Source organism: Cydia strobilella, chromosome 3 (genome assembly GCF_947568885.1).
Source record: "Cydia strobilella chromosome 3, ilCydStro3.1, whole genome shotgun sequence".
NCBI classification, from domain to species: domain Eukaryota; kingdom Metazoa; phylum Arthropoda; class Insecta; order Lepidoptera; family Tortricidae; genus Cydia; species Cydia strobilella.
This window is the reverse complement of record NC_086043.1, coordinates 2,563,407-2,590,484: the sequence shown is the minus strand read 5'-3', so window position 1 is coordinate 2,590,484 and position 27,078 is coordinate 2,563,407. Positions and strand designations below refer to the sequence as shown.

General features: G+C 38.7%; 1 protein-coding gene and 1 long non-coding RNA gene across 2 annotated transcripts in view; both read right to left on the bottom strand.

Moving 5' to 3' along the window:
- Positions 1 to 524: 524 nt before the first annotated feature.
- Positions 525 to 7,949, bottom strand: LOC134755705 (uncharacterized). The gene is made up of 3 exons (XR_010129075.1): positions 7,837 to 7,949; positions 6,692 to 6,747; positions 525 to 2,129 (listed from the first exon to the last, which is right to left on the bottom strand). It is a non-coding gene; the product is annotated as an uncharacterized LOC134755705 (long non-coding RNA).
- Positions 7,950 to 8,104: 155 nt separating this feature from the next.
- Positions 8,105 to 27,078, bottom strand: part of LOC134756190 (kinesin-like protein KIF21A) — a 103,089-nt gene continuing 84,115 nt past the window's right edge. Inside the window, exons 22-29 of the mRNA XM_063693016.1 lie at positions 19,766 to 19,898; positions 18,551 to 18,665; positions 17,548 to 17,764; positions 16,130 to 16,267; positions 14,246 to 14,397; positions 13,634 to 13,782; positions 8,381 to 8,595; positions 8,105 to 8,282 (exon numbers count right to left, since the gene is read on the bottom strand). Coding sequence (XP_063549086.1) covers positions 8,105 to 8,282; positions 8,381 to 8,595; positions 13,634 to 13,782; positions 14,246 to 14,397; positions 16,130 to 16,267; positions 17,548 to 17,764; positions 18,551 to 18,665; positions 19,766 to 19,898 — 1,297 coding nt within the window. The remainder of the gene's footprint in view (positions 8,283 to 8,380; positions 8,596 to 13,633; positions 13,783 to 14,245; positions 14,398 to 16,129; positions 16,268 to 17,547; positions 17,765 to 18,550; positions 18,666 to 19,765; positions 19,899 to 27,078) is intronic.

The window sequence follows — 27,078 nt, the reverse complement described above, 5'->3', positions numbered from 1 at the left end:
GCACTTGCCCCCTCTGCCCCCCCCCCTAGTTACGCCACTGATTGTATTCCAAAATCCGACTGTACTTGAAGCATGTTGCCCTACTTACATCTACTGTAAAGCTTACATGTGATGACTTATTCTACCGTTACATGATTTATTGTGCGTCAATTTTGGCAAAAAGGCGTTGGCATTGACTATATTATGATGTGGATACATAAAAACAATATTATAAAATAATAACTGGTAATAGGACTAAAATAGTAAAAGATTCCAATACTGATAAAAACATGGTAATCGTAAAATATATTTGTTAAAAATTAAGATTTCCTAATTTCTAAGTTAAGGCCGTTAAAAGGATTGCGATTCATTAATACTTATTATCTTTATAAAGGCCATTGTTGCTATAGCTGATAATTGTGTATGATTATAGAGTTAGACCAAGACAAGTCTGCAACGAATTTGATAGCACACGCAGTGCGTGTTATTTTAAACGTCAAGCTTCTATGAAATTATGACGTATAAATAACACTTGCACTGCGTATGCTATCAAAATCGTTGCTGACTTTTCTTGGTCTAACTTTATTCACTAAACTTATATAACTACTTATAATAGACATTTGCATTACTATTCGTATAAATAATAGTTTAAAATGAATCGTGAACATTCGGAACTAGTTTGAATTTTGTTCTAAATATCATTCGTTCGCGTTATAAATGCAGTAAAATCATTCAATCATTGTCACTATGCCACTAGTCACGCTCGTAACCAATCAAATCGTTCCTAATTAGAAAGTCAAGTTCACAATGACCAGTTGAAGGCATACTTAATTAGTAACGATTTGATTGATTACTAGCATCGCTAGGCCGGCGGACACTGATGATTTTACTGCATTCTTAACGCGAACGAACTATAGTTAAAATGTATCTAGCTAATCGTATAAAGTCACTACATATTGGCCACATTTATTACATTGAATACATGTTACATAATAATTAAGTTGTGACCATATGATTTACATTTAATCCATTAATACACTTTTGCTTATAAAGTCGTTATTTAAAATGTTGTTCTTGTAAAACTGAGAATGATATTGTACCTAGCTATGTACCTATTTGATGTAAAAAGGACTACAACTCAGTTGACGCTGTAAAAACATCTAAATATTTGTTGTTACTACGTAGACTTTTTTTTACACCGTTTAAAGGATGGAAATTAATTAATTTATTCTAAATACGGTACATATTATTAAAAGGTTTCAGATAAAATTAGATACAACACGATATTGAACGCGTTGTTACACCTTTAGATTCGATTTATTTGATTTCGCGTCTTCATAGTTATCAGTGCTAAAATGTATTAAAATTGTTAAAAACGTAATTGAATGTATTGCTACTTAGGTCGTGAAATTGTATTGTATATCATAGTATATTTTGAATCCATCTAATCATATCAAGTCCCTACTATTATTTTACTGATGACTTATTCAAATTTCATGACATTTGTATGTTAAAAAATTTAAAAAAACTTACCAGCTATATAGAGAGAGTTTTACGCAAGACATAAACAGGAACTAATATTTGGGTAGCTATCAATACCTCTAAGTATTTAATAATGTTCCAATAATGTAATTCCAGTATGGAGAAATCAGTTAAACAATATCTCTAAAATAATTAATTAAAATAATAATAGTTGTCTTTTAGTAACAGATACATCGCCTTTTAAACAAGTCCAGTCCAGTAAAAGGCAATCGTCCAATTCTACACTGGTAAGTTAAGTGGTAATGTTATGTTTATCTACTGAAATATCCGATTTTGGATTTGTCTTACTAATTTGTCTTTTTATTTAGCATGGTTTGTCATTCAAATTCTTTTTATGTACTAAGTTGTCTATGGTTAACTACTAGTGATACTTTGCCAATCGTTTCGACCTTATCTCATCGCAATAAGGTCTACGAATCAGTTATCTGTCGACGAAAGTACAACCATACTACCGCTAATAGAAGTATCCACAACGCCCGCCGTGTCGTGCGGTGCGGCGTCACCTCCACACGCGCGGGCGGCGCGGGGCGGGGGGCCGCGGGGATGCGCGGGGGGAGGCGGGGGACGGTCATCTCATTCGAATGCGCCAGCACCGCACTCGGCCGTCACTGTGGGAGAATATTTATATTGTTATGAGCTTATGATAACTTGATAAAGCTTGAAATTTGAATGTACAAATTAGATTAGTACATTATTGTCGAGGCTTGGAAACAGCTACTTACTGGAGGATTCGGTTTAAACGGACGACCTTGGGAGTCCGTTTAATTGAATCCGAAGCAGCCTTCCAGCAGTCATATATGTATAGTACTTTTCATAAAAATGGTGCAAGGAATATAAATACATAGGTACATTTAATAGGAATATTTTACAGAAGCAACGTCCTTACGTATATATTTCCACAGAAAAGGTAAAAACAATTGACTTTTGCTTTGCCGCCTATATTTTTTTTTTAAATTAGAATAGAAGTCTATTTTTCTGCCGAAAATACGCCAAATTCTGTTTGGCTGTTTAATGGACCTATGCCTTCATTTGATATGGCCATTTCAACTTCGACTAATAATGGAAATTACATGCAACATTGCAATCTCGAAATAGAGACTGCAATGTTTTTAACTTTAAATTTTTGACTTACCACTTCGCGACCTATTTTTTAACCGGCAAAGTAGACTGGTACCTAGTCTGGCCAATTATTCCCGTCAATAGAAAAAAGTGCGAATTAAAATAAACAGGTGCGGAAAGTTAGCTCTAACCTTGTTTTTCGGGACGAAAATGGTTGGCCAGACTAAAATTTATACAAATATCATAAGTATCATTATATTCTCGGCACCATTTTATAGTTCCTGACTAAATTACAAGGCCGTTGGGCCGCGTTACAGTAAGGTATTGTATACGAACAACATCAATGTTAAATGTGAAAATTATACTTTCCTAAAAATGTAGAAAAAAAAGTGAACATTAGAAATTTAGAACACCAAAATTCAGATAAAAAAAACTACAAGAATATCTACTGTAGTTTAATAATCAGAATTCTACCAAGATAATGAGGGCTATCGTTTTTTTGCTCACCAGTTGGCGCCTCTGTTGATGGTGGTCCAAAAGACTAAATAACAGCTGTCAGTCATTGAAGTGACAAGTGACATTTGACATTTCGAACTATGGAAAAGACCACCATCTACACTAGCGCCCCTAGCGGCGAATTCATACGCGTTAGCCCTCATTCATTGGTAATGCATGTAAGATTAAAAAGGAAAGGCCAATAGAATATACAGAAAATACATGCATATGTTTTTTTTTATTGAAATGTGTATCGAGTTGTGGTTATGAAATTATATTAGTACATAACTGTGTACAAATGTAGTGCATAATTGTTTTCCATCGTGTTTTATATAATTATACACATCTGTAGGACATATTAATATAACTGAATAGGGGATCTTACAAGTGAATTAGATCTAATTTTGTTCGATAGGTATGTTTACATGAATGGTTATCAATAGGTAATATTACGGGAAACTCTGCGTGGAGGGCGTCACTAGCACAATCACAGGGCCTACCGCGAAACACGAAAAATGAAATTTCGGTTTGTGCCTCTCTATCACTCTTGCATATTCGATCGATAGAGAGGCAGATAACGAAATTTCCATTTTCGCGTTCGCGGCAGGCCAAATCGCCTTGATGCATCAATGTCATAGTGAAAACTTGTCAAAAAACTGTTTATGGCACTGTATAAGTTTCTCTATGGTTTTCGATAGGTGCTAGTGCTGCACTCTGGCGGCAGAATTTTGCAGCAATACTCCCTATTACAATAAGACTCGTGGAGGTTTTGTTGTTAAAACTTGGTAGGACTCAAATTTTGGTAAAAAAACATGGTAGGTTTGATTAAAGGTGTGAGTAAGAGAGTACATACATCGAAAGCTCATGTTACTCATGTTAGTGACTACGACAGTTATAGAAGAATAAATTGTACGGAAATGTAGGAAGCGCAGTTTTGCCTGCAGTGATATGCGATGAAGCGGCGGCGATGTGTGATACTAAGCGACACGAAAAAATATATATATTAAATTGTTCCTTTTTGCAAAATTAACTATAGGTAGTTAAAAAATCAAAATGAGCTACAATGATAAGTATCACGGAATACTTAAATGTGATATTGTCACCGTATTTATTTTGAGAAAAACAAGCGTGATTGTATACAGGGTGGCTAAAAAATAAGTGCATGCCCGTTGCCAGAAAGGTTTTGGGATTACACTGAGCAACTTTTACTATGGAACTAACCTCGAAATCGCAAAAAAAAATCAACCCATAGAAAATGGACCAGCCAAAATGTATGAGGCAGCTAATTTTTAGGGTTCCGTACTCAAAGGGTAAAAACGGGACCCTATTACTAAGACTCCGCTGTCCGTCTGTCTGTCACCAGGCTGTATTTCATGAACCGTGATAGCTAGACAGTTGAAATTTTCACAGATGATGTATTTCTTTTGCCGCTATAACAACAAATACTAAAAACAGAATAATATAAATATTTAAATGGGGCTCCCATACAATAAACGTGATATTTTGCTGTTTTTTCCGTAATGGTACGGAACCCTTCGTGCGCGAGTCCGACTCGCACTTGGCCGATTTTTTTAGCAATTTCGTGGTTCGTCCCATAGTAAAAGTTGCTCAGTATAATCCCAAAACCTCCCTGGCAACGGGAATGCACTTATTTTTTAGCCACCGTGTACAGTAACGTTAGTAACGCGACTTTGTTTTCAATTGCAGTCTAAACTAAATTATGAATCGACAGATGGCACTGATAAAACATCGAACCCGGTTGCACATATACATTTCATTATCATATTTTAAGCTTCAAAAATAAAGTAGAAGGCTTGGAAAACTCACGATTCCGGGACGCAGTTCGTCTTTATACAAGCGTTGCTGCAGGGGCGTAGCTAGAGGAAATGGCGCCCGGGGCAGGCACCAAATTTGCGCCCCCCCCCCCCCCCCCCAAACGTAGCCCGTAGACCCCCGAACTAACCAATTTTATATTTTTCGCCCGTTTTGGCGCCCCCCCTTGGACGGCGCCCGGGGCACGTGCCCCCCCCCCCTCCCCTCCCCAGCCCCCCCCCCCCTAGTTACGCCACTGCGTTGCTGTACAAAATAATTTCATTAATACCAAAATTACTTTGCTAATCCGCGAAAAGATAACGTGGTAGTCAATCAGTGCTAACTTGTTATACTTACTTGCGTATTTTTTACATGCAATTAATGTTCCCATCCTCCCACCGCAAAAATAAATACGCAAAAAAATATAACATACCACCAAAAGAACAACGAAAAAAAACCCTCCTCGGGTTTTCTTTTCCGGGCGTCAGACCGTCAACATCTGCGGATGCCTCGTAGAGAGGCGAAACACGTGTCGAGTATTGTTCTATATATGGTATGTTATATTTATTTGCGTATTTATTTTACGCTTGCTATCCCTTCGAATAAGTCTCGAACGTACGCAAATTCATTCACAGTGCGCGCGGTGAAGTTGTGGAACGAGTTGCCCCTGTCGCTCAAACGGTCCCGGTCTGTAGCATCACTCAAAGTTAATCTGAAAAAGCTTTGGCTTTCCCACGAACTGTGATTTGGTTGAGTGCTAATGTATATATTTTATTTATATATATATATATATTTATTTAATATTTATTTAGTACTATATATTTACCTATATGTATGCTAGTACATATTTATTTTATTGCATAATGCAATTGATGTATTTTAGTTATTCGTAGACGTTAATATTGTAGTTTTCCTTTTTAAATATTATTGTACGTTCTGTAAGTTTGTCTATCTATCTAATTCGAATTTTCCACTCATTTACTCTAAGGTTAGCTGGAAGAAATCCCTTATAGGGATAAGCTCGCCTTTGTACCTAAATTTATATGAATTTCATGTTATCAATTTTTGTTTTGTACAATAAAGTGATTTACTACTACTACTACTACTATTTTTGCGGCGGGAGGGTGGGAACATTAATTGCATGTAAAAAATACGCAATTAAGTATAACGGGTTAGCACTGATTGACTATCACGTTACCTCATAATTTTAAAACTAACACGTGACTTAATCGCGTACAAACTTACAAAATGAGTGACAGAGGATTTCGTCTTCGTGGAATCCAGTAATTAGCAAATGTAAGGGGGAAAAAACATCCCGCCACATACCATCGGATGTCGTGAGTGTTGCGTGTAGGCAGTGACAACCCTAGCGTACAAGTTAATAATCAAGATCAAGTGCGGGTAGTTCGCAAAACACGCGCGGCAAGAGGATGTTGATACAATTCCTCGCCAGTCTGCCTGTGACCACGAACGTAACGTCACGTTCGAAACGTCAGGCCATAAATAAACGTAAGTTTGTACGCGATTAAGTCCCGTGCTAGTTTTAAAATTATGAGTGAAAATCGTGTTAATTTAAATCAGTATACCACGTTACCTTTTCGCTAACCAAAGTAATATTTTGGTATTAATTAATATCGATTACCGCAAAGAAACGCCTGATTCTATTATTTTTTTTAAATAATTTAAGCTGATTCTTAAACATTGTCTATAATGTGTGCAACATGGCCTGTGTCTATCTGTGTAAGATACGCGGTGCGTTAGCGTGATGGCAGCTATCATAGGAACTGTCAGTACTCTGTCCAACCTTGTGGCGGGTCTCAGGAGTCCTGCAGCACGCGCCACACGCGCACGTCGCCGCCGCTGCAACACACTCACAGTTAAACTGACATTCGGATTGCGATTACATTAGGGTGGTATTCTGTCAAATGTGTATTTGCATCTCACATTTTGCTTAGTGACAGAGAGAGGTAATGTACATTGGACTAAGATATTAGCAGAGAACGGAATTTTCGCGGCAAAACAAGACTGTCGCAATCTTGCTAGAGTTAGAAACATTTTTTATCGATATCGACAGTGGGTAATGGAAGAAAAAAACGGTCCACCAAATAAAATAAAAAATTTTTATAAGAAAATTTACGTCAGGTTTTAATAAAATTACATTGTATAGAAACAGATGCAATTTCTTCTTCGAAATCTACGTCAGTACACATAGCAGCACAACATTATATTTGGTTGGTGATATTAGTAGATAATTATTAATTTCTCAACCTTCTCTGGGAGTAAACAGTTTCGTTTATCACTATAAAGCCATTTTTATGTATACTATTACATTATGTATACTAATTTTATCTTTTAGTTTTTTTTTAAATGTTGTTTTTATTTGGTTGACTTGTCTTTTTCTTCTATTACACAACAATCGATATCGATAAAAAAATGTTTCTAACTCTAGCAAGATTGCGACAGTCTTATGTTTTGCCGCGAAAATTTCGGGCTCTGTACATGACTGATGATGTTGTGTGTGGCATGTTCCTACGATACAATACCTATAACAACAGAGCTTTACTCAATAGCCTCCGTCCATTGGCATTATCATTGTTAGCGCGATGTAGACATCGCCCCATATGGCATAGCGCCATCTGACGGGCAATTTGATCAACAGTCAACACTACTCACTTCCCGGCCGTATACAGAGTATCCACATGATGCCCGGCCTACAACGCGTGTGACCCGTCTTGTAGAGACTCAGGCGGTTCATGGGTCATACATATTACATAGGGCTCCGCTTTATAGTAGCAAGGTGGTTAAAGACTACTCAATTACTTACTAGTTTCAAACGAACCCCTCACTCAGTACTTAAGGATTCTACGTCAACAATTCATTAGCGCGATGTAGCCCTCGCGCCACCCAGTACAGCGACATCTAGTGGCGAATTAGGTGAACAATACTCACTTCCCGGCAGTGTACAGCGTATCCCCGTGATGGCCAGCCTTCAACGCGTGTGGCGCGTCTTGTAAGGAGGCGGGCGGCGCGGCGGGCCGCAGGGCTCCGCTCCAGAGCCGCAGCGTGGCATGTGAACAATACTCACTTCCCGGCAGTGTACAGCGTATCCCCGTGATGGCCAGCCTTCAACGCGTGTGGCGCGTCTTGTAAGGAGGCGGGCGGCGCGGCGGGCCGCAGGGCTCCGCTCCAGAGCCGCAGCGTGGCATGTGAACAATACTCACTTCCCGGCAGTGTACAGCGTATCCCCGTGATGGCCAGCCTTCAACGCGTGTGGCGCGTCTTGTAAGGAGGCGGGCGGCGCGGCGGGCCGCAGGGCTCCGCTCCAGAGCCGCAGCGTGGCGTGTGAACAATACTCACTTCCCGGCAGTGTACAGCGTATCCCCGTGATGGCCAGCCTTCAACGCGTGTGGCGCGTCTTGTAAGGAGGCGGGCGGCGCGGCGGGCCGCAGGGCTCCGCTCCAGAGCCGCAGCGTGGCGTGTGAACAATACTCACTTCCCGGCAGTGTACAGCGTATCCCCGTGATGGCCAGCCTTCAACGCGTGTGGCGCGTCTTGTAAGGAGGCGGGCGGCGCGGCGGGCCGCAGGGCTCCGCTCCAGAGCCGCAGCGTGGCGTCGCGGCCGCACGACGCCACCAGCGCGTCGCCCGAGCACGACGACCCCACCACGGCCACGCCGGTCACCCAGCCTTTGTGGGCGTTCATCACCGTCTGAGAATAAAAAGGATTCATCATTTCAGATAGGTATACCTTTTTCAAATTGGGACAAGTTTTAGATCTACTTTTTTAACCGACTTCAAGATTTCAAAAGGAGGTTATCAATTCGGTTGTTTTTTTTAAAATGTTTGTTACTCCATAACTCCGTCATTTCTGGACCGATTTTGAAAATTCTTTTTTTGATTGTAAGTATATACATACATATTGGTCCCGTTTCTGCCAAAACGCAGTTCTGATGATGGAATCCATGAGGAATCGAGGGAACTCCTCAAATGTTAAAGGCATACATATAGTGATTTTAGTATTTTCATCAACAAATCAAGCACTTACATTTAAAAAAGTGACATTTGATGAAGTGGAACTGCTGATGATGATCAGAACGGAACTCTTCAATGACGCATAGTTCACGTTTGGCGATTTGTCCTCTTCGTTATGTTTGTTAAGCAAGTTAGGTTTTCAAGAAACATTTTTGTCAAGCTCGAGTTCTGATGATGGGATCCATGAGGAATCGAGGGAACTCCTCAAATGTGAAAGGCATACTTATAGTGATTTTTGTATTTTTATCAACAAATCCAGCATTTCCATTTTTAAAAAGTGACATTTGATGATGTGGAACTGCTGATGATGATCAGAATGGAACTCCTTAATGACGCATAGTTTACGTTTGGCGATTTGTCCTCTTCTTTATGTTTGTTAAGCAACTTAAGTTTTTAAGAGATATTTTTCTCAAGCTCGAGTTCTGATGATGAGACCCACGAGGAACCGAGGGAACTCCTCAAATGTGAAAGGCATATTGTGATTTTTGTATTTTCATTAACAAATCCAGCATTTACAATTAAAAAAGTGACATTTGATGAAGTGGAACTTAAGAATAAGAAGAATAAAGATCATTTATTTTCAACTAAAGGTTACAGACATTCCAGGGGTCTCCGCACTAGGCAGTGCCTGTATCGCGGGGAAGCAATTATAATTTAAATATCAGACTTACAATTAAAAACTATCATTTAGTAAGAAACTACTAACTACAAACTAAGGCTTAATCTAGACACAATATTGAAACTAAATTTTTTAAATATGGCTTCTGTCTCGGCATAATTTTGTGAGTGCAGCAGTTTGAAAAGCAGTTTTTTCGCTTCCATTTGTGTGCAATCCCTGAGGTTACATAGTTTATTTATAGCATTGTATGTAGACGCCCTGATGCGTTCCCCAAAACGTTTGCCAAAAGCTGAATTTACTCTTGGAACGGGTAAATTGAAGACGCGTTTTTGTGATAATATATTATACTCCTTTGATACGTTAGACGATTTATGTGTTTGTAAGCAAATTTTGTGTATAAACAGTTGACGAACAGATAGAACTTTAGCCTGAGCAAAGAGATCAGCAGTTGGAAAACGAAAAGGTTTTTTGAACATTACTTTCAAGACTGAACGCTGCGCTCTTTCAATTTCTAACATGGTAGTCTTTGCTGCACTGCCCCACACTGCAATGCAGTAACAGATTATAGACTGGCACAGTGCGACGTAGACCAGTTTTAGCAAAGATTCATCTGCAGAATGACGAAGTTTCTTAAATATATAAATAGATTTTCTAATTCTACCAGAGAGTTTGTGAATGTGATGTTTAAAGTTTAAGTTTTCATCTACAAACAGGCCAAGGTATTTTATAATGTCAGCGCGCTGGATACTATCACAGTTACAGTTACAGAGATTATCCGGAAACTCAGTACATGAGTGAATCTTTATGGTGGGCTCGAAAGATGGTTTTGTCAAGGCAGTTTTATGAAAACATAAAAATTTAGTTTTGTCACTGTTAATGGTCAGAAGGTTTGCACGAAACCAGTGCGATGCCATTTGCATACCTCTTTCAGTGACAGCAACTAAATTCTCCCAATTAGTATCGTTAAACAGTATGACGGTGTCATCAGCGTAACATATAATCTCAGAATTTGGGATTTTAAGATTAAGAATATCGTTAATATAGATTGTAAAAAGTGTCGGGCCGAGAATGCTACCCTGAGGAACCCTGAACCCGATGTGCTCATAGTCACTGTTAAAAGAACCCACTTTAACGAACTGCCTTCTCCCAGATAGGTAACTTGTGAACCAGGCCAGTGGCACTCCTCGTATGCCTATATTATGTAGTTTCCGGAACAGAATCGTAGAGGACACCGTATCTAAGGCTTTAGCTAGGTCTAAAAAGACCCCAATACATTTTAATTTTTTATCCAAACACGACGATATGAGGTTTGTAAGAACTAAAGTGGCATCTTCCGTGGAACGGTTCCTCCTAAACCCGAATTGTCGGTCAGATAAGAGGTCAAAGTTATCTAAGTATTTCACTAATCGCCTGTTAACAAGCTTTTCTAAAAATTTTGAAAAGGTGCTGAGCAAAGATATGGGCCTATAGTTGCCGGGAATATCTTTTGATGCTGGAACTGCTGATGATGACCAGAATGGAACTCTTCAATGACACATAGTTCACGTTTGGCGATTTGTTATCTTCCTTATGGACCCAGACCCAAACTTGGGGCCGGACTCGGACCCGGGTCTGGACATGGACCCCAACTTGGATCCAGACCCGGACCCGGAAATGCTACTAGAAAAGTGGGTTAGGTTAGGTTAGAACTGTGACCCTTACAGAAACGAAATGCTATCAGAAAAGTAGGTTAGGTTAGAACTGCGAACCTTACAAAAACGAAATGCTTTTTTTTTTATGAAATAGGAGGCAAACGAGCAGACGGATCACCTGATGGTAAGCGATGCCTGATGCTACTAGAAAAGTGGGTGGTTTTACCTCCTTTTCTACATTATTAGGTCATAGTAGCTGAAACTGCAACAGAACTAAGAGAGCTTATAAAACAACTAGACGAAGAAAGCACCAAAGCAGGCTTACAAATGAACACAAATAAAACCAAAATAATGACAAACAGCAAACAAATACAAATAAATATCAACGGCAACAATATAGACTATGTAGACCAATATATATATCTAGGAAAGTTCCCAACAACACACAACGAAGAAGAGGTAGAAAGGAGAGCCAACATAACCTGGAGGAAATTCTGGTCACTGCAAGAAATCCTAAAAGGCAAATACAGCTTAAACCTAAAAAAGATAGTGGCAGATACATGCCTTCTATCGAGCCTGCTCTATGGGTGCCAAACATGGACTTTTACAGATAAAATAAAGAGAGAGATAAGAACCACCCAAAGAGCCATGGAGAGGAGTATGCTCAACATAAAAAAGATACAAAAAATAAAGAGTACATCTATAAGAGAAAAAACAAAGTTACAAGACGCGCTAACTCAAATTAAAATGGCGGTGGGCAGGACACATCGCACGGTACAAAGACCATAGATGGACAATATTGGCAACGAAATGGAAAGGCCCTATTGGCAAAAGGAAAGTAGGAAAGCCATATAAACGATGGCTGGACGACATAAAAGAAACTGCAGGGAAAGACTGGCTAAACAAAGCGGAAGACAGGCAGAAATGGAGAAATTTGGAGGAGGCCTACACCCAAAGAGGGGTCCAAATTAAATAAATAGATAGTAAATAGAATACATAAACCTAACACTAACTAATAACTATAAGAAACTTACTAACCAATACGCTAAAACTTCTAATGTAAAATAATTGTAATTTGGAAATAAAAGGCTTTTTTATTTTATTTTTATTTTTTTTTATCAGAAAAGTAGGTTAGGTTAGAACTGCGAACCTTACAAAAACGAAATGCTTTTTTTTTATGAAATAGGAGGCCTTTTCTACATTATTAGGCAATATTATAATAATTTAGGCAATTAGGCAAAATTAGGCAAAAGATGGATTAGGATAATTAGGCAAAATATGCTGTCTTTTTCATTTTATTGTCTGGAATCTAAGAGTGCACCATCAACAATAAGTAAACTTTCAGCGGCATCCCCCATTGAAGTCGTTTTTTTTTTAAAAAAAATTATGTAATAAGCAAAGCTCTGTTTTTACAAGCTTTTATTTGACTTGCAATGTACCTATGTAAGTAAATATGTATGTAGTTATGTAACTATGTTTGTACGGGTCAAAATTTGCAAGTTAAATTTGACGCACTTTCCAGTTTCCAATGAAACTGAAAATTTGCACACATGTGTAAGTCGGGTGACAATGGAATATTATGGTACCATCGAGCTGATCTGATGATGAAGACAGGAGGTGGTCATAGGAACTCTGTGATAAAACAACGCAACCTAATTGTGTTTGGGGTTTTTGGAATTGTCTCAATGAGTATTAGTTGCATGTGGAAACAAAAGTACAATCAGCGATAAAAGCTTGTACCAAAAATTAAATTTTTGCCAAAAACTTTTTAATTACAATTTTAGAAAAAAAAAAACTAATAAATAAAATAAATAGCAAGTTTTGATCTCTCGCCGTCTTCTGGAACTTCCATAGTACACGTCTAGCGATCAATTTCTAGAGATCTTATCCACAACAATAAGAAAATTTAATATCTAGGAAACATAATAAGCACTCAAAAATTCTAATAATTGCAATTCATACAAAGAAGATTCAAGGTAAGTGCCGGCCAAGAAGAATTTTTGGCTTAGAAATTTGCATCAATGGTTTCAAATGGTTGACAATCATATCTATTTAATCTTTAACTCAGCAGTTTGACAACTGCGATAGCAGACGGCACCCGAACGCAACCCGAAGCGCCATCTGGCGGTACAGTACTGCACTATGTTAACCGTACTGAGCAATGTCAGGGGTGAGAAACTCCTCCTTTCGGGTATTCTCGGCTCCGTTCGGCTCAGCATTGCTCCGAGCAATTATTAAGGTTGGCACAACTTGACGTCCTTTTGCGTGCACGACCACAGATAAGAAAACGACTAGAATTTTGACAACCCTAAATAGCCGAAAGGGATAGTGCCATATATTAGAAAGGGACAGCACGATTCGTCCCTGAACCGCTGTCAAACTTCGGTTTTGTAGGCAGTTTCCTTTCTGTACGGTAGTACTATTATTTATTCTGTGGCAATGTTTTATGATGGAGGATGGCTTACATGTGTGAGCGTGTTGTCAGTGAGACTCCACCGCTTGAGGCTGGAGTCCCGGGACGCGCTGAACAGGGCGGAGCCCGAGAGCGCCAGGGCTTGCACGCCGTCGTAGTGCGGCGGCTCTAGCAGGCGCCGGTTGCATGCCTCCCAGCCTCCTGAAAAAATAATATTATTGTCCGTCGAACCGCATACGTTATAAATTTTTTTTAAAGATAAAGTAAACATAAAAACGTGTCTCAAATTGACCAATAGGGAATTTTACACGAAACTCTGCGCAGGGGGCGCCAACCACAATCTGAGGGTCTATCACAAAACAAGAAAATCGCAATTTCGTTATCTAACATCTCTGTCACTCTTGCTTATTCGAGCGATAAAGAGGCAGATAGCGAAACAAACCGCCTTGGTGCATCAATGTTATATTTTATTATCTCTGAAAACTTGTCAAAAAACTGTTAAAGGCACAGTATGTATACGTTACTCTATGATTTACTAAACTGGCTACTGCTGCACTCTGGTGGCAGAACATTGCAGTAATATCCCCTATTCCATAATTGTATTGACACAGAATGTTGTACCTCTCATCATCACTCTAGAATAAGATAAAGAATGTAGGCATACCCGTGTCTTGTGGGCACATGTCCAGCGTGCGCACGTAGTGGTCCTTGGAGCCCGTGGCCACGAGGTCCGCGGCCCCGGCGCGCGCGCGGCCCAGCGCCAGGCACATCACGGCCGCCGCGTGCCCGCTCCACAGCTTGCACACGCACTCCATCCTACAAACGAAAACACACGATAATTTTTAAGAAAAAACAAACCGACTTCAATGGGGGATGCCGCTGGAAGCATTCTTAGATTCCAGACAATGAAATGAAAAAGACAGCATCTTTTGCCTAATTATGTAGAAAAGGAGGTAAACCGACCCACTTTTCTAGTAGCAATTCGTTTTTGTAAGGGTCGCAGTTTTAACCTAACCTAACCTATTTTTCTGGTAGCATTTCGTTTCTGTAAGGGTCACAGCTCTAACCTAACCTAACCTACTTTTCTGATAGCAGTTCTGTTCTGTGAGAATCGCAGTTCAAAAGCTACCCACCCACCTAACCTACTTTTCTAGTAGCATTTCCGGGTCCGGGTCTGGGTCCGGATCCGAGTCCGGGTCCGTGTCCGGCTGTCCAGGTCCAGGTTTGGGTCAGAGTTCGGTCCGGGTCCGAATTGGGGTCTATGTTCAGACCCGGGTCCGGGTCCGAGTCCGGGTCCAAGTTTGGGTTTGGGTCCATAAGGAAGAGAACAAATCGCCAAACGTGAACTATGTGTCATTGAAGAGTTCCATTCTGATCATCATCAGCAGTTCCACTTCATCAAATGTCACTTTTTAAAATGGAAATGCTGGATTTGTTGATAAAAATACAAAAATCGCTATATGTATGCCTTTCACATTTGAGGAGTTCCCTCGATGCCTCATGGATCCCATCATCAGAACTCGAGCTTGACAAAAATGTTTCTTGAAAACCTAACTTGCTTAACAAACATAACGAAGAGGACAAATCGCCAAACGTGAACTATGCGTCATTGAAAAGTTCCGTTCTGATCATCATCAGCAGTTCCACTTCATCAAATGTCACTTTTTTAAATGTAAGTGCTTGATTTGTTGATGAAAATACTAAAATCACTATATGTATGCCTAACATCTGAGGAGTTCCCTCGATTCCTCATGGATCCCATCATCAGAACTGCTTTTTGACAAAAACGGGACCAATCTGTATGTACTTATAATCAAAAAAAGAATTTTCAAAATCGGTCCAGAAATGACGGAGTTATGGAGTAACAAACATTAAAATATATATATATATATATATATATATATATATTAGGTATATACATATACAACCGAATTGAGAACCTCCTCCTTTGAAATCTTGAAGTCGGTTAAAAATAGGGTAGTTGACACATGCTGAATTAAATAAATTTAGTTGAATAAATAGAAAATGAGCAATTTATCACAATAAATTGCAAACTTACAAAATATATGGGAATAATAAAAAATACAAGACCTCTTAGTTTCGAAAAAAATACTTTTTTTCAACTTTCTAATAGGAAGAAAATAACGATACCATTCGATTCCTTACATTTTATTTAGAAAAATATTGTATAGCAACAATATAATATATACATAAACGCAACATTTCACCGACAAAATCGCAATTTCCTTGTTTTCCATACATCGAAACGGCTTCTAAGCTAAGCTAAGCTAAGCTAATAGAAGTGACACAGTGACGTCACGATGTGTTGCCATTTTGTTAGAGCGTTTGCTCAGTAAAGCGCGGGTGATAGACTTTGACCATCATTTGTGACTTTTGTATTGCTTTAAGACCCATACAAACATTTGATCCTCAAAACAAACCTGATCGACTGATACCATAAATTACCAAAATTTGTCAACTACCCAATTAATCGGTCAAAATGCCTAAAGGTCAGCAATATTTTTATAAGGAAAAGTTTTCAACTCACATGCGCAAATCCCACAATCGAAGTTTGTCCCCGGCTGCGGTGTAGAGACGCCGAGGTGATGCTAGAGCGAGAGCGGTGATGGCCACCTCGCCCGCTACTCCTCTAGCTGCTGGCACTGCACCTACTGCTCCAGATGACCTACAAATAAAGATTTTTAAATCGACACTAGTTATTAAGGAAACATGATTAATTAAATAAATTCATTGCATCAACCAAACAATCAAATAATAGTCATTATAATACCCCTTGAAATAGGTAACTTTACTTATAAATTTGCCGAAAATCTGTGTGTGTCCAAACTCTTACTTCACAGCATCTTCAGCCACACACAGACAGCCTTACTTAATTCTATCACTTCAGTTGTTCATCCCTGATTAGACCACTTGGTACCCAGCTGCTTCGCTTTAAATTGACTCAGGGGCTACATATCACATATAGTGGAATCGGTTTATTATGAAACCGCTTACTATGACGTAATAACTGTGCGAAGTTTGGTTTTCATATAAAATTCTTTGTGACAAAGTCGGATAACCTACCTATAAATCCTATTTTCATGAAATTATGTCCGGTTATACTGACACATTCGCTGGTTTTTGTGGCCCCAATGTCCCTATATCTATCCCAGTGAGAACGTTTGGTGAGCGTGGCGTGTAAGTTGTTTTACTTTTAATTCTCAGTGGCAAGTTGATAATCGGTACAAGGTTAATAAAACTCATCTCTCACAAAGGAATTTGAGATTAATTTGGTAAAATAACAAAAATAAGAAGTTAATCCACTATGCTTTATAAGACATCCGCTTAGTATGACGCAGGGATCGTTACCGGTATAACTTCAAATCAAAATATCACGTAGCATTTGAAATATTTCTTTGATATTGTAGAATGGTATTTAGGTAAGGACAACGAGTTATCAGATTACCTAAATGAAATGGAAAAATATACATACAACAACCGAGATACCGAAATCGAATACCGGTTAATTTGTATGAAAAATATACCGGTATTCGATCCCTGGTATGACGCGTTCACTTTCCGATGTCATTATATGCGGATCGTACTGTAACTCACCACAGGGACCTCCGGTTCGAACGCTATCTTAATTAGTAGCCTCGTGATTAATTCCTTTGTTTTTTGCTCATTAATATTGTTTAAAGTGTAATATCGATAGTTTTATTATACAGTAATCTAATGTGGTAGTGCGCAGTGAATGGAGAATTAATCTCAAAGCGTGTTTAACCACAATTTCGGAGTCAACGGTAGTCCACGTGCTTCTCGTAAAATCCATCTATCGGTTTTACGAGACAACTACAACAACCACCGAACAACGTCGTGCTCTAAGAGCATTTGTTTCTACCCATACATGACATTGGCTACGGGCAATACCGCCCTCAAGTCCATCAAGAAGAAGAAAAAACTCACCACAGCGTATGCACAGGCGTCCGGGTCCTGGTGTCGAACAGCCTGACGGCGGCGCCGGCCGCGCCGAGCACGAGCCGCGAGTCCGCGCCGGCCCCGGCCTCGGCCCCGGCCCCGGCGCCCGCGCCCGCGCCCGCCGCCAGCGCGCTCACGCCGCCGCCGCACCAGCCGCGCCACGACTCCACGCCGCAGCGAAGGTCCCAGCCGCGGATCGTGCGATCTGGCAACATTGCATTCATGTCAAACTCATACCACAATTAGCCTAATGCATGAAGTTTATTTATGAACGAAATATTTTTTATTCGGATGTTTGTTACCGTTACTTACTGCTAGCCTTTCTCCGCAGACGTCTTGTCTGGTTGCCCTTGGCATAGGCCTCTCCCATATTCCTCCACGAGTCCCTGTCCAGAGCCTGTCTTCTCCGGAAGGCTCCAGGTTTGTTACCGTTATCACAGAATAACTAATAGTACTACCGTCATATCATGTTACAAATACATTAACGTTATTAAATTCTCATTTAATTGCTTAAAATAATAAATAACAAGTTTGCCCGCGAAAAGCTAGTGAGCGAAACGTGACGTGACATCACGCGTTCGACAGATTAGTTCACATAAGTGTCATTAGTAGCAAACGTCAGTTGGACCGTCCAACGTGTGACGTCATCACGCTCTGTCGAATTCGCGCCAAAAATTATGAGCGTTTCAACCGCTTTAAATTTTTCAACATTTTAAATAATTCTTAATAAAATAATGTGAAGGTTTACAAAAGTATTTTTATTTTTTCCGGTGTTCAAACGATATAAATTATTTTTACAAAAAAAAATCGTGCATGGAGCTAATTAAATTATTTGTGAGAGTCGGTTCCATTCCAGCCAAAAGTCCCGTCGTCAAACGTCAAGAAGATCGATTTTTAATGAATTATTTATGACAATGTTTTCTTATTGATTGATTCCGAATAAGTTTGATTAAAAACCATATACCTATGATATAATATCGAGAATGCTTACCGACGCCTCCACTATAGAGGATATCGGGTGCTACGGCCAATGAGAGCGCGGCGCCCGCGTGGCCTTCCGCTATGTGAGTGCATTGTAACCACGCACCGGTACCGCCACTGACTCGCTGTAGAAAAATCATATATTAATGTTAATTAATGTGTCATGTATTTAAGATGGTTGTCAACTTAATTTTAGCCGGAAAGCAACACAAGAAAGAATGCTAGAGAAATTAGAAAAGTTGAATATTCAATTTGATGAGGCACAATTAAGAGGCGATAAATATAAAATAGTTCTAGTGAAGGTGCCTCACAGCTTACCCGAGCTAGTCTTGCAGGACAAGGCGACGCAGACTGCGTTTAACTCTCTTTCTTGGCTGTCCTGTCCCATCTTTGATTGTTATCATCGGTCGACAGCCGCACAAACAACGTCGTCGTCCAGTGCGTCGTCTTACCTTATATCTCACCACAGCCTATATCTTTACGAACTTAGTACAAAAGTAGATCAGAGTGGTGTTCGATGCTCACCTTAGGTGCGATTTCCTTGACTGCTCCCATCCCATTTGACGCCGAAACTAGTCGTAGAAACACGTCGTCGTCTCGTGCCCGTCTCGCAGCGCCGGACGACTCGAGCACCTTACATCTCACCACCAACTCTATCTCTACTAAGTTAGTACAAAAGTAAATCAGGGTGGTTTTCAATGCTTACCTTAGGTGCGATCTCCTTGACTGTTCCCATGGGTGCTTCATTTGACACCGGAGCGAGCTGCCACGTTGTCGTCTCGTGCAAGTCTCACAGCAGCAAGCGACGCGAGCACCTTATATCTCACCACCACCATCAAGTTAGTACAAAAGTAAACGAGGGTGATGTTCGACGCTCACCTTAGGTGCGATTTCCTTGACTGTTCCCATGGGTGCTTCATTTGACACCGGAGCGATCTGCCACGTTGTCGTCTCGTGCAAGTCTCACAGCAGCAAGCGACGCGAGCACCTTATATCTCACCACCACCATCAAGTTAGTACAAAAGTAAACGAGGGTGATGTTCGACGCTCACCTTAGGTGCGATTTCCTTGACTGTTCCCATGGGTGCTTCATTTGACACCGGAGCGAGCTGCCACGTTGTCGTCTCGTGCAAGTCTCACAGCAGCAAGCGACGCGAGCACCTTATATCTCACCACCACCATCAAATTAGTACAAAAGTAAACGAGTGTGATGTTCGACGCTCACCTTAGGTGCGATTTCCTTGACTGTTCCCATGGGTGCTTCATTTGACGCCGGAGCGAGCCGTAGGAACACGTCGTCGTCTCGTGCTCGTCTCGTGGCGCCGGGCGACGCGGGCGGCGTGTCGCCGCTCGCCTCTCTGTGTTAGTCGAAGCGTTAGGGAAGCAAGCAAAATGGGGTATGTAAACATGAACACGGGTTTAAAGGGATCTACAGAAGTAACCGTATGATCTGTTCACCGTTTTATGGTCTCGCTCGTCTCATCTGATTCTAAAGTATTCAAGTATTTGGTTTGGTCTGTAGATCCCTTTATACTTAGGAATGCAGTATTTGTATTACTAAGTTTTATAGAATGACATTTTAGACAAGTAAGCAAAACTTTAAGGTAAAGGTAACTTTTACAGAAATGAGTATTCTTAAAGGACAAAAGTCGAGGAAGAACTTGAGTAATAACGATTTTGGCGAAATATGTTAATAATTTATATATTAACCAAATCTAATGTATGAGATGTGTGTATATGAGTCCTGTTTTGATGAAGTACCTAATACCGAATTATTATACATATTGAATGAAATTTAAATTAATAATTTATATGCCAAATATGATCGAATTTGTACTGAATTGATTGTTTTGTGGATCTTAGCCCTAAATCGGACAAATTAATGAAAACATGGGAATGAACACCAAAAGTAGCCATGACATTAAGGGTATGACATGTTATGTAGCTATCTTGGTAACAAAAGCGACACACATGGTATGATTTAACAAAAAAACACATAAATGACTTACCCCCGGACTAATTTTACGTAATTATAATATAGGCGTTTCATTACTTAAGGAAAACTACTAAAATGTTATGTAGAGGCTTTTACTTTTGATATACCTACTCATAGAATGGGATTGGCAACTGTCAAAGGTTTGCAGAGATGGCGCCATCATAGCTTGCCCCTTTTTCTATGAGATTTGGCTTAAGGGCTGGCATCCAGTGCATTAAAAAAACAAAAATTTGACACAATTATCGGGATTGACAGGGCAAGCTATGCTGGCGCCATCTGCTAATTATTTCGACCAGCCAATCCCATTAGAAACGTCTTATTTATATTAAACAAAATGTGCAACCTAATAAAGTGACTATACCTAATTAATACACATACCTATGTAAGTAATATACACACTACGCTACGTGCATGAAAACAATCTAAAGACTGGATTTTTCAATAACAATACAAAAATAGTGCTATTTAAACACAAACTGTGAATAATGTAAGTCTCTCAGTGTATAATATTAAGGTACAAAATCAAGCATGCAAGGATGCGTCATGCAAGATGCAAACAAAAACAAGCTTACTTTAACTGTTTATTGTTTATATATACATACCTACTACAGTTATAGTACACATAGCTACCTCGTTAAAGCTAGGGTTACATTGTGACATTATATACTTCTATAAAGTCAGCTATACACCACAACGATTTAACTATGCAGTCCTTTGCGCAGTTTTGCGTAGTTGTGGATAATCGCACCGATTAGTCGCAACTTTTACGAAATAATCAGTTGTGGTGTAGGCCACACCTTGTACAATACCTATCTCACATCGTAGGCCACACCTTGTACAATACCTATCTTCCATCTGAGAGGATACGTCACACTCCCATATTTAGCATTCACGCTCCGATGAACACAGACAAAGGAAAACTATTTTAATTCGATTATTACGCCTCAATTAACACGAACAAAGAAACATGTATACGTTTCACTAGTATATAAGGCCAACATTTTCCAATAAAGATTCATTCTATACTCAACTCTAGTGTTGTCATTATACGTCCCACACTTCACAGCAACGATTTGCCTTACACACCTTCACAAGACTATGCAAAAGGACTGCACAGTTAAACCCGTATGATTCTGTGCGATTAATCCTTGTGGTGTGTCGCCGGCTTGTTTCCAATGTACAATCTACGCCATTGACTTTATCTAACATGTAATTATAAGAAGAGAAAACGATAGTTCCACATTAGTGAAAATAACTTTCACGATACGATACTGGACGCTGCGTGAGTATTGGATCAAAAATAACTATTTCGAAAAAATATAGCAATTGTGTTGCTACTAAATGAATAAAGCTAAGATTTAAAGGTTTCTCAAAAACATCAATTAATAATGTTAGCTTAGTTACGAGTAGCTAATTCTTATTTTAAATAATTATGATTCGAGTGATTTTTTGTACAATCTTGTCATCATCAATTAAATCTATTAGAACTTTTAGTAAATAGCCATAAATTGAACGATTAATGATCAAAATTTGTAAATTTAAAATGGAAAAATTATCTTATTATCATTTACACTGGCTAATTGTCACCTGTACAAAGTTTTACAGCGAAAATTAATGAAAAGTTAAAGCTTTTAGTATCCTTAATTCTAGCAGGCGTAGATGGAAATTGGCTACTAAACTATATTACAACAAAGAAAATGCAATATTTACGCTTCAAGCTATACAATTCTCCTTTGGGTTGATTAGTAAGACTAATATTAACATATCTGCAAAATACGTTGCCTGCACATTACACTGGTTCCCATCTTATTTTGGTAAAAACATGAATGAATAATATAGCCAAGGTACTTCATGTAGGAGAGATGGTAGGAGGTACGAAAATCACCCTCACATACGGGTAAAAAGGGATGGAGTTAAGAATTATTTATTTATAATATAATGGCACTGACAGTTTAAGGTACAACATACCGTTGTATGCGTGGCCTCTTCTTACGGTGCTTTACGTCCCAGACATTAGTCATTGTTTTAAAAACATAAATTACCTTTATTCTCTCTTTTAGACTAGTATAAACGATTACAATTTATTTTATATTATATAAACCCCTCTCTCCAAAAACAAATTAATTTAACTGTCTACCTTGAAAAGAGACTTTAGTCATAATATCTATCGCTCTAATTTTTTATTATTCTAATATGTACACCCACCATGTATTACCCTACGTATTAGACAAATAAACTTGAATCACGGACCAGTTGTGAGGTTACAGATGTACTGAAATAGTTATTTACGATACAAGTGCGGAAAAGAGGAAATTCGAAACGAGTGGCGATAAATTAAAACACGACCGCAGGGAGTGTTTTAAATCGACACGAGTTGCGAATTACCTATTCGCACGTGTATCGTACAACGTTTTACAGTACATATGGCCCTTTAAACTTTCGACATATGCACGAAAAGTGCTATTTGACGCACTAGTGCGAGAAAGTAGCACCATATGTACTGTAAAATCTTTTACCATCGTATTTTCACGGAAACGCACGGACGTGTTATGCTTTTTCAGTCAGTCTCAGTACTGATACTGAGGTTGACTGAAGTAGCATGACAAATACGAACGTTTCCGAGAAAAAACGATGACAAAAACTTGTTCACTACATCTGTAAGTGAATTATTTTACACCAAACAGAAATAAGTGTGTGTAAGCAACGTCATGCAGCGCGGTTAACACATATGTACATTTTGCTACGTGCGTCTTCTGTGCCGGTCCTCAGTCCTCGACTATGTTCAGGTCGGTCAGCAGGCTGCAAGCAAGCACACGCTTGAGCCCCGTGCCAACTTCACCCAGTTTACCCGACCACCACGGTAACATACGATCGTGCGTTCAAAGTATGGTGGTTAAAATTGAGTATACCTACATATATACACAAATTAATTTTATAAGAAGACTTAGAAACATACTGTTTGTTACTTAAATTATTGAACGCACGATCGTGATATATTGTATTGTAACCCAAACCTCGGTTCAAGCGAAAGTGCTGAGGTACCTATTTGAAATACGAAAACAGACCAATAATTATTCTCGAAAAATGTTTACATAATTCAATTAAATGACTTAGAATCTACTAGAAACTAAAAAATCTTCTAAAGTTTATTCCTTATGGATCTTAAAAGTAGGTACCTATTTACAGTTGATGTCAAAGATGTGTTTACATTTTTCGCCTTATTACAAAGAGTAAGGGTCTCCCTACATATATCTTACGCGGATTCGGCAAAAGCCGATAGAAAAAACCTTTATGTCTGCGCAATAAGGGCGAAAAAGTCGTCATTCGGCTCGGCTCGCGTCGGCCGGCGCCTGCCGACGCGCCGACGCCTTTTTCGCTCTTATTGTGTAGTAATAAAGGTTTTTTTTCTATCGGCTTAGCCGATTCCGCGTCGAAATATTTGGGGAGACCGTAAGAGACAAAAGTCTTTAACGACGACTGAAAAATCAAAGATCCCCAAATATTTATATACTTATTTATTTAATTATTTTATAAGTACCAGAAAATAAAAAGATCTTCCTTTCAATTTTAAAATGTTGATCTGTGTATAAGTCGGTAGTTTTCGTTGTTCCTAGAGTACATCTCAGCACTTCTAATTTTAGAGTGAATTTATACTTTGACTTCTAGCATTTTTTTTTACTAGCTCTAGCTTCAGCATCGGAAAAGTGTCATCCTTGTGTGAATATAAATACTTTAAACACTATTCGCCAGTTATGTCTTCATGTCATTTCTTTTTGCAATATTATAAACATAACCTCATAAGTGGGCCAATTTATTTTAACAGCATTTAATTTAATTTGGATATTTTTATGTTATGTTATTTCTACTAAGAATCACAAGCTCTTTCGAGCCTAATAGGAGAAAAAAGTGCGTTAATTTATTTTACAGTACATATGGTGCTACTTTTTCGCACTAGTGCGGGAATGAGCACTTTTCGTGCATATGTCGAAAGTTTAAAGAGCCATATGTACTGTAAAACGTTGTAAGATACACGTGCGAAAAGGTAATTCGCAACTCGTGTCGATTTAAAACACTCCCTGCGGTCGTGTTTTAATTTATCGCCACTCGTTTCGAATTTCCTCTTTTCCGCACTTGTATCGTAAATAACTATTCCATTCCGCTACCACTTTTTGTAAACTGCTTAACGTTAACGGGATGGAAAGAACAAAACATGTAGACATGGATATTTAGGGACACTTTTTTCCTATTAGGATCAAAAGAGCTCGTGATACTGAGTAAAAATAACATTAAAAAACCGGCCAAGTGCGAGTCGGACTCGCGCACGAAGGGTTCCGTACCATTACGAAAAAAAAACAGCAAAAAAATCACGTTTGTTGTATGGGAGCCCCATTTAAATATTTATATTATTCTGTTTTTAGTATTTGTTGTTATAGCGGCAACAGAAATACATCATCTGTGAAAATTTCAACTGTCTAGCTATCACGGTTCATGAGATACAGCCTGGTGACAGACAGACGGACAGCGGAGTCTTAGTAATAGGGTTTTCTTTAATATATGACATCTTTTACAGTTTTTAATAATAGTACAACTTTAAATACTAGTATAATGACTCAAATCTTTCTCATTGCCGACTCTAATAGCATAAGTAAATTCCAATAATAATGCTTTATATAGGTAGATATACGTATGTATTGTTAGTACTTTTACTAAACAATATTTTCGATAATTCATGCTCATAAGCAAGATATGTATTATTCTACAATGTATATGATAAAAGAAATGTTAATGTTTTAAAAAGTCTTGACATAAAAACATACGAGGCGCATGTAGAAATCGGCACCCATATTACATTACATAGCTCATATACCCAAGCAGTGTATCATGCACACAGGTGTCCGAGAGACAGACTAACATGCATACTACATGACCAGCAATAAGGTACAATCAGTATCATATCCCCTCGGGCGGCAAGCTACCTCGAATGGGACGCTCTCTGACAACCGCGCGTGCGGCGGGCCGCCATTAATAATATCATAGAGTAACTTATACTAGAGCGGTACTGTCATAGTAAATTTTGTAACCCCAGTAAATTCACTGCCATCTGTCAACACACTTTAAAACTAAAAATGAAGATTTATAAAAATACGATAGAATGTATTTAAATATAGATAAATGATTTTTTTTTATTTGCATTAATAATTTTTATGATTTTGACCCATGTTCTTTCACTGATATGCGTTAAAATTGTTAAATAACAAACGAAACCGTCAACGCCATCTATACGACTGTAGGCCAAAACTAGTAGCGCCCTCTGAACGAGAATCAAATTTTCTTGATTTTCGAGGCACGTTTTTTCCTTAGACTGTATCCATCTATTACGGAGTTATCTTTGATAATATGGAAAACACGTGCCCTGGCGACTGCGCGCCGCACGGCGCGAAAATTCAAAATATTTCTTTGCCGCTCGAGGGGATATATATAGTGACGGCCAACGTGGCCAAATAGATCGTAACACACCTCTGTTACGTTACCATCATAGAAATAATAATAAACGTTTATTTATTTAGATAACAAGATCCATTTTGTTAGTATTCTACAAACTAAAACCTAAAAACTATGTTAGTATGTGTTGTTATGTAATAACAAAGAGGATATAATAAGATAGAGCGGTACTGTCATAGTAAATTTTGTAATCACTGTAAACTCATCTATCGACACACTTTAAAACTAAAAATGAAAATTTATAAAAATACGTTAAAATGTATTTAAATATGGATAAATATTTTTTTTTATTTGCATTAATTATTTTTATATGATTTTGACCCATGTTCTTTCACTGATATGCGTTAAAATTATAAATAACAAACGAAACCTTCAACGCCCTCTATACAAGAGTAGGCCAAAACTAGTGGCGTCATCTGATCGAGAATCAAATTTTCTTGATTTTCGAGGCACATTTTTTCCTTAGACTGTATCCATCTATTACGGAGTTATATCTATCTTTGGTAATAATGATGTGTTCCGATATATTTGGCGACTTTGGCCGTCACTATCAATTTGATGCTTACTGTACACATATAATACAAACTTGGTAACTATCGCAGTAAATTGTCGTGTTTGTGAACTATCATTCCAATATAGCCATTTAGTGTTAGAAAGTGACGTTTTTGTCAAGAACATTAAAATGTGTAGGTATTATTCGGTAGCTAAATTAGCTCCATGCATGAATTTATTTTTATTTTTGGATTCATAATTTATATAGTTGGAAATGATAAAAATACTTTTGTAAACCTTAACATTATTTTATTAAAAAATATTTAAAATGTTGAAAATTTTTGAGCGGTTGAAACGCTCATAATTTTTGGCGCGAATTCGACCGAGCGTGATGACGTCACACGTCAATGACACTAATCTGTCGAACGCGTGACGTCACGTGGCGTTTCGAGCGTTTCGCTCACTAGCTTTTCGCGGGCAAATTTTTTGTGCTTTTTATTTATAATTTTAAGTAATTAAATGGTAATTTAAAAACGGAAATGCATTTG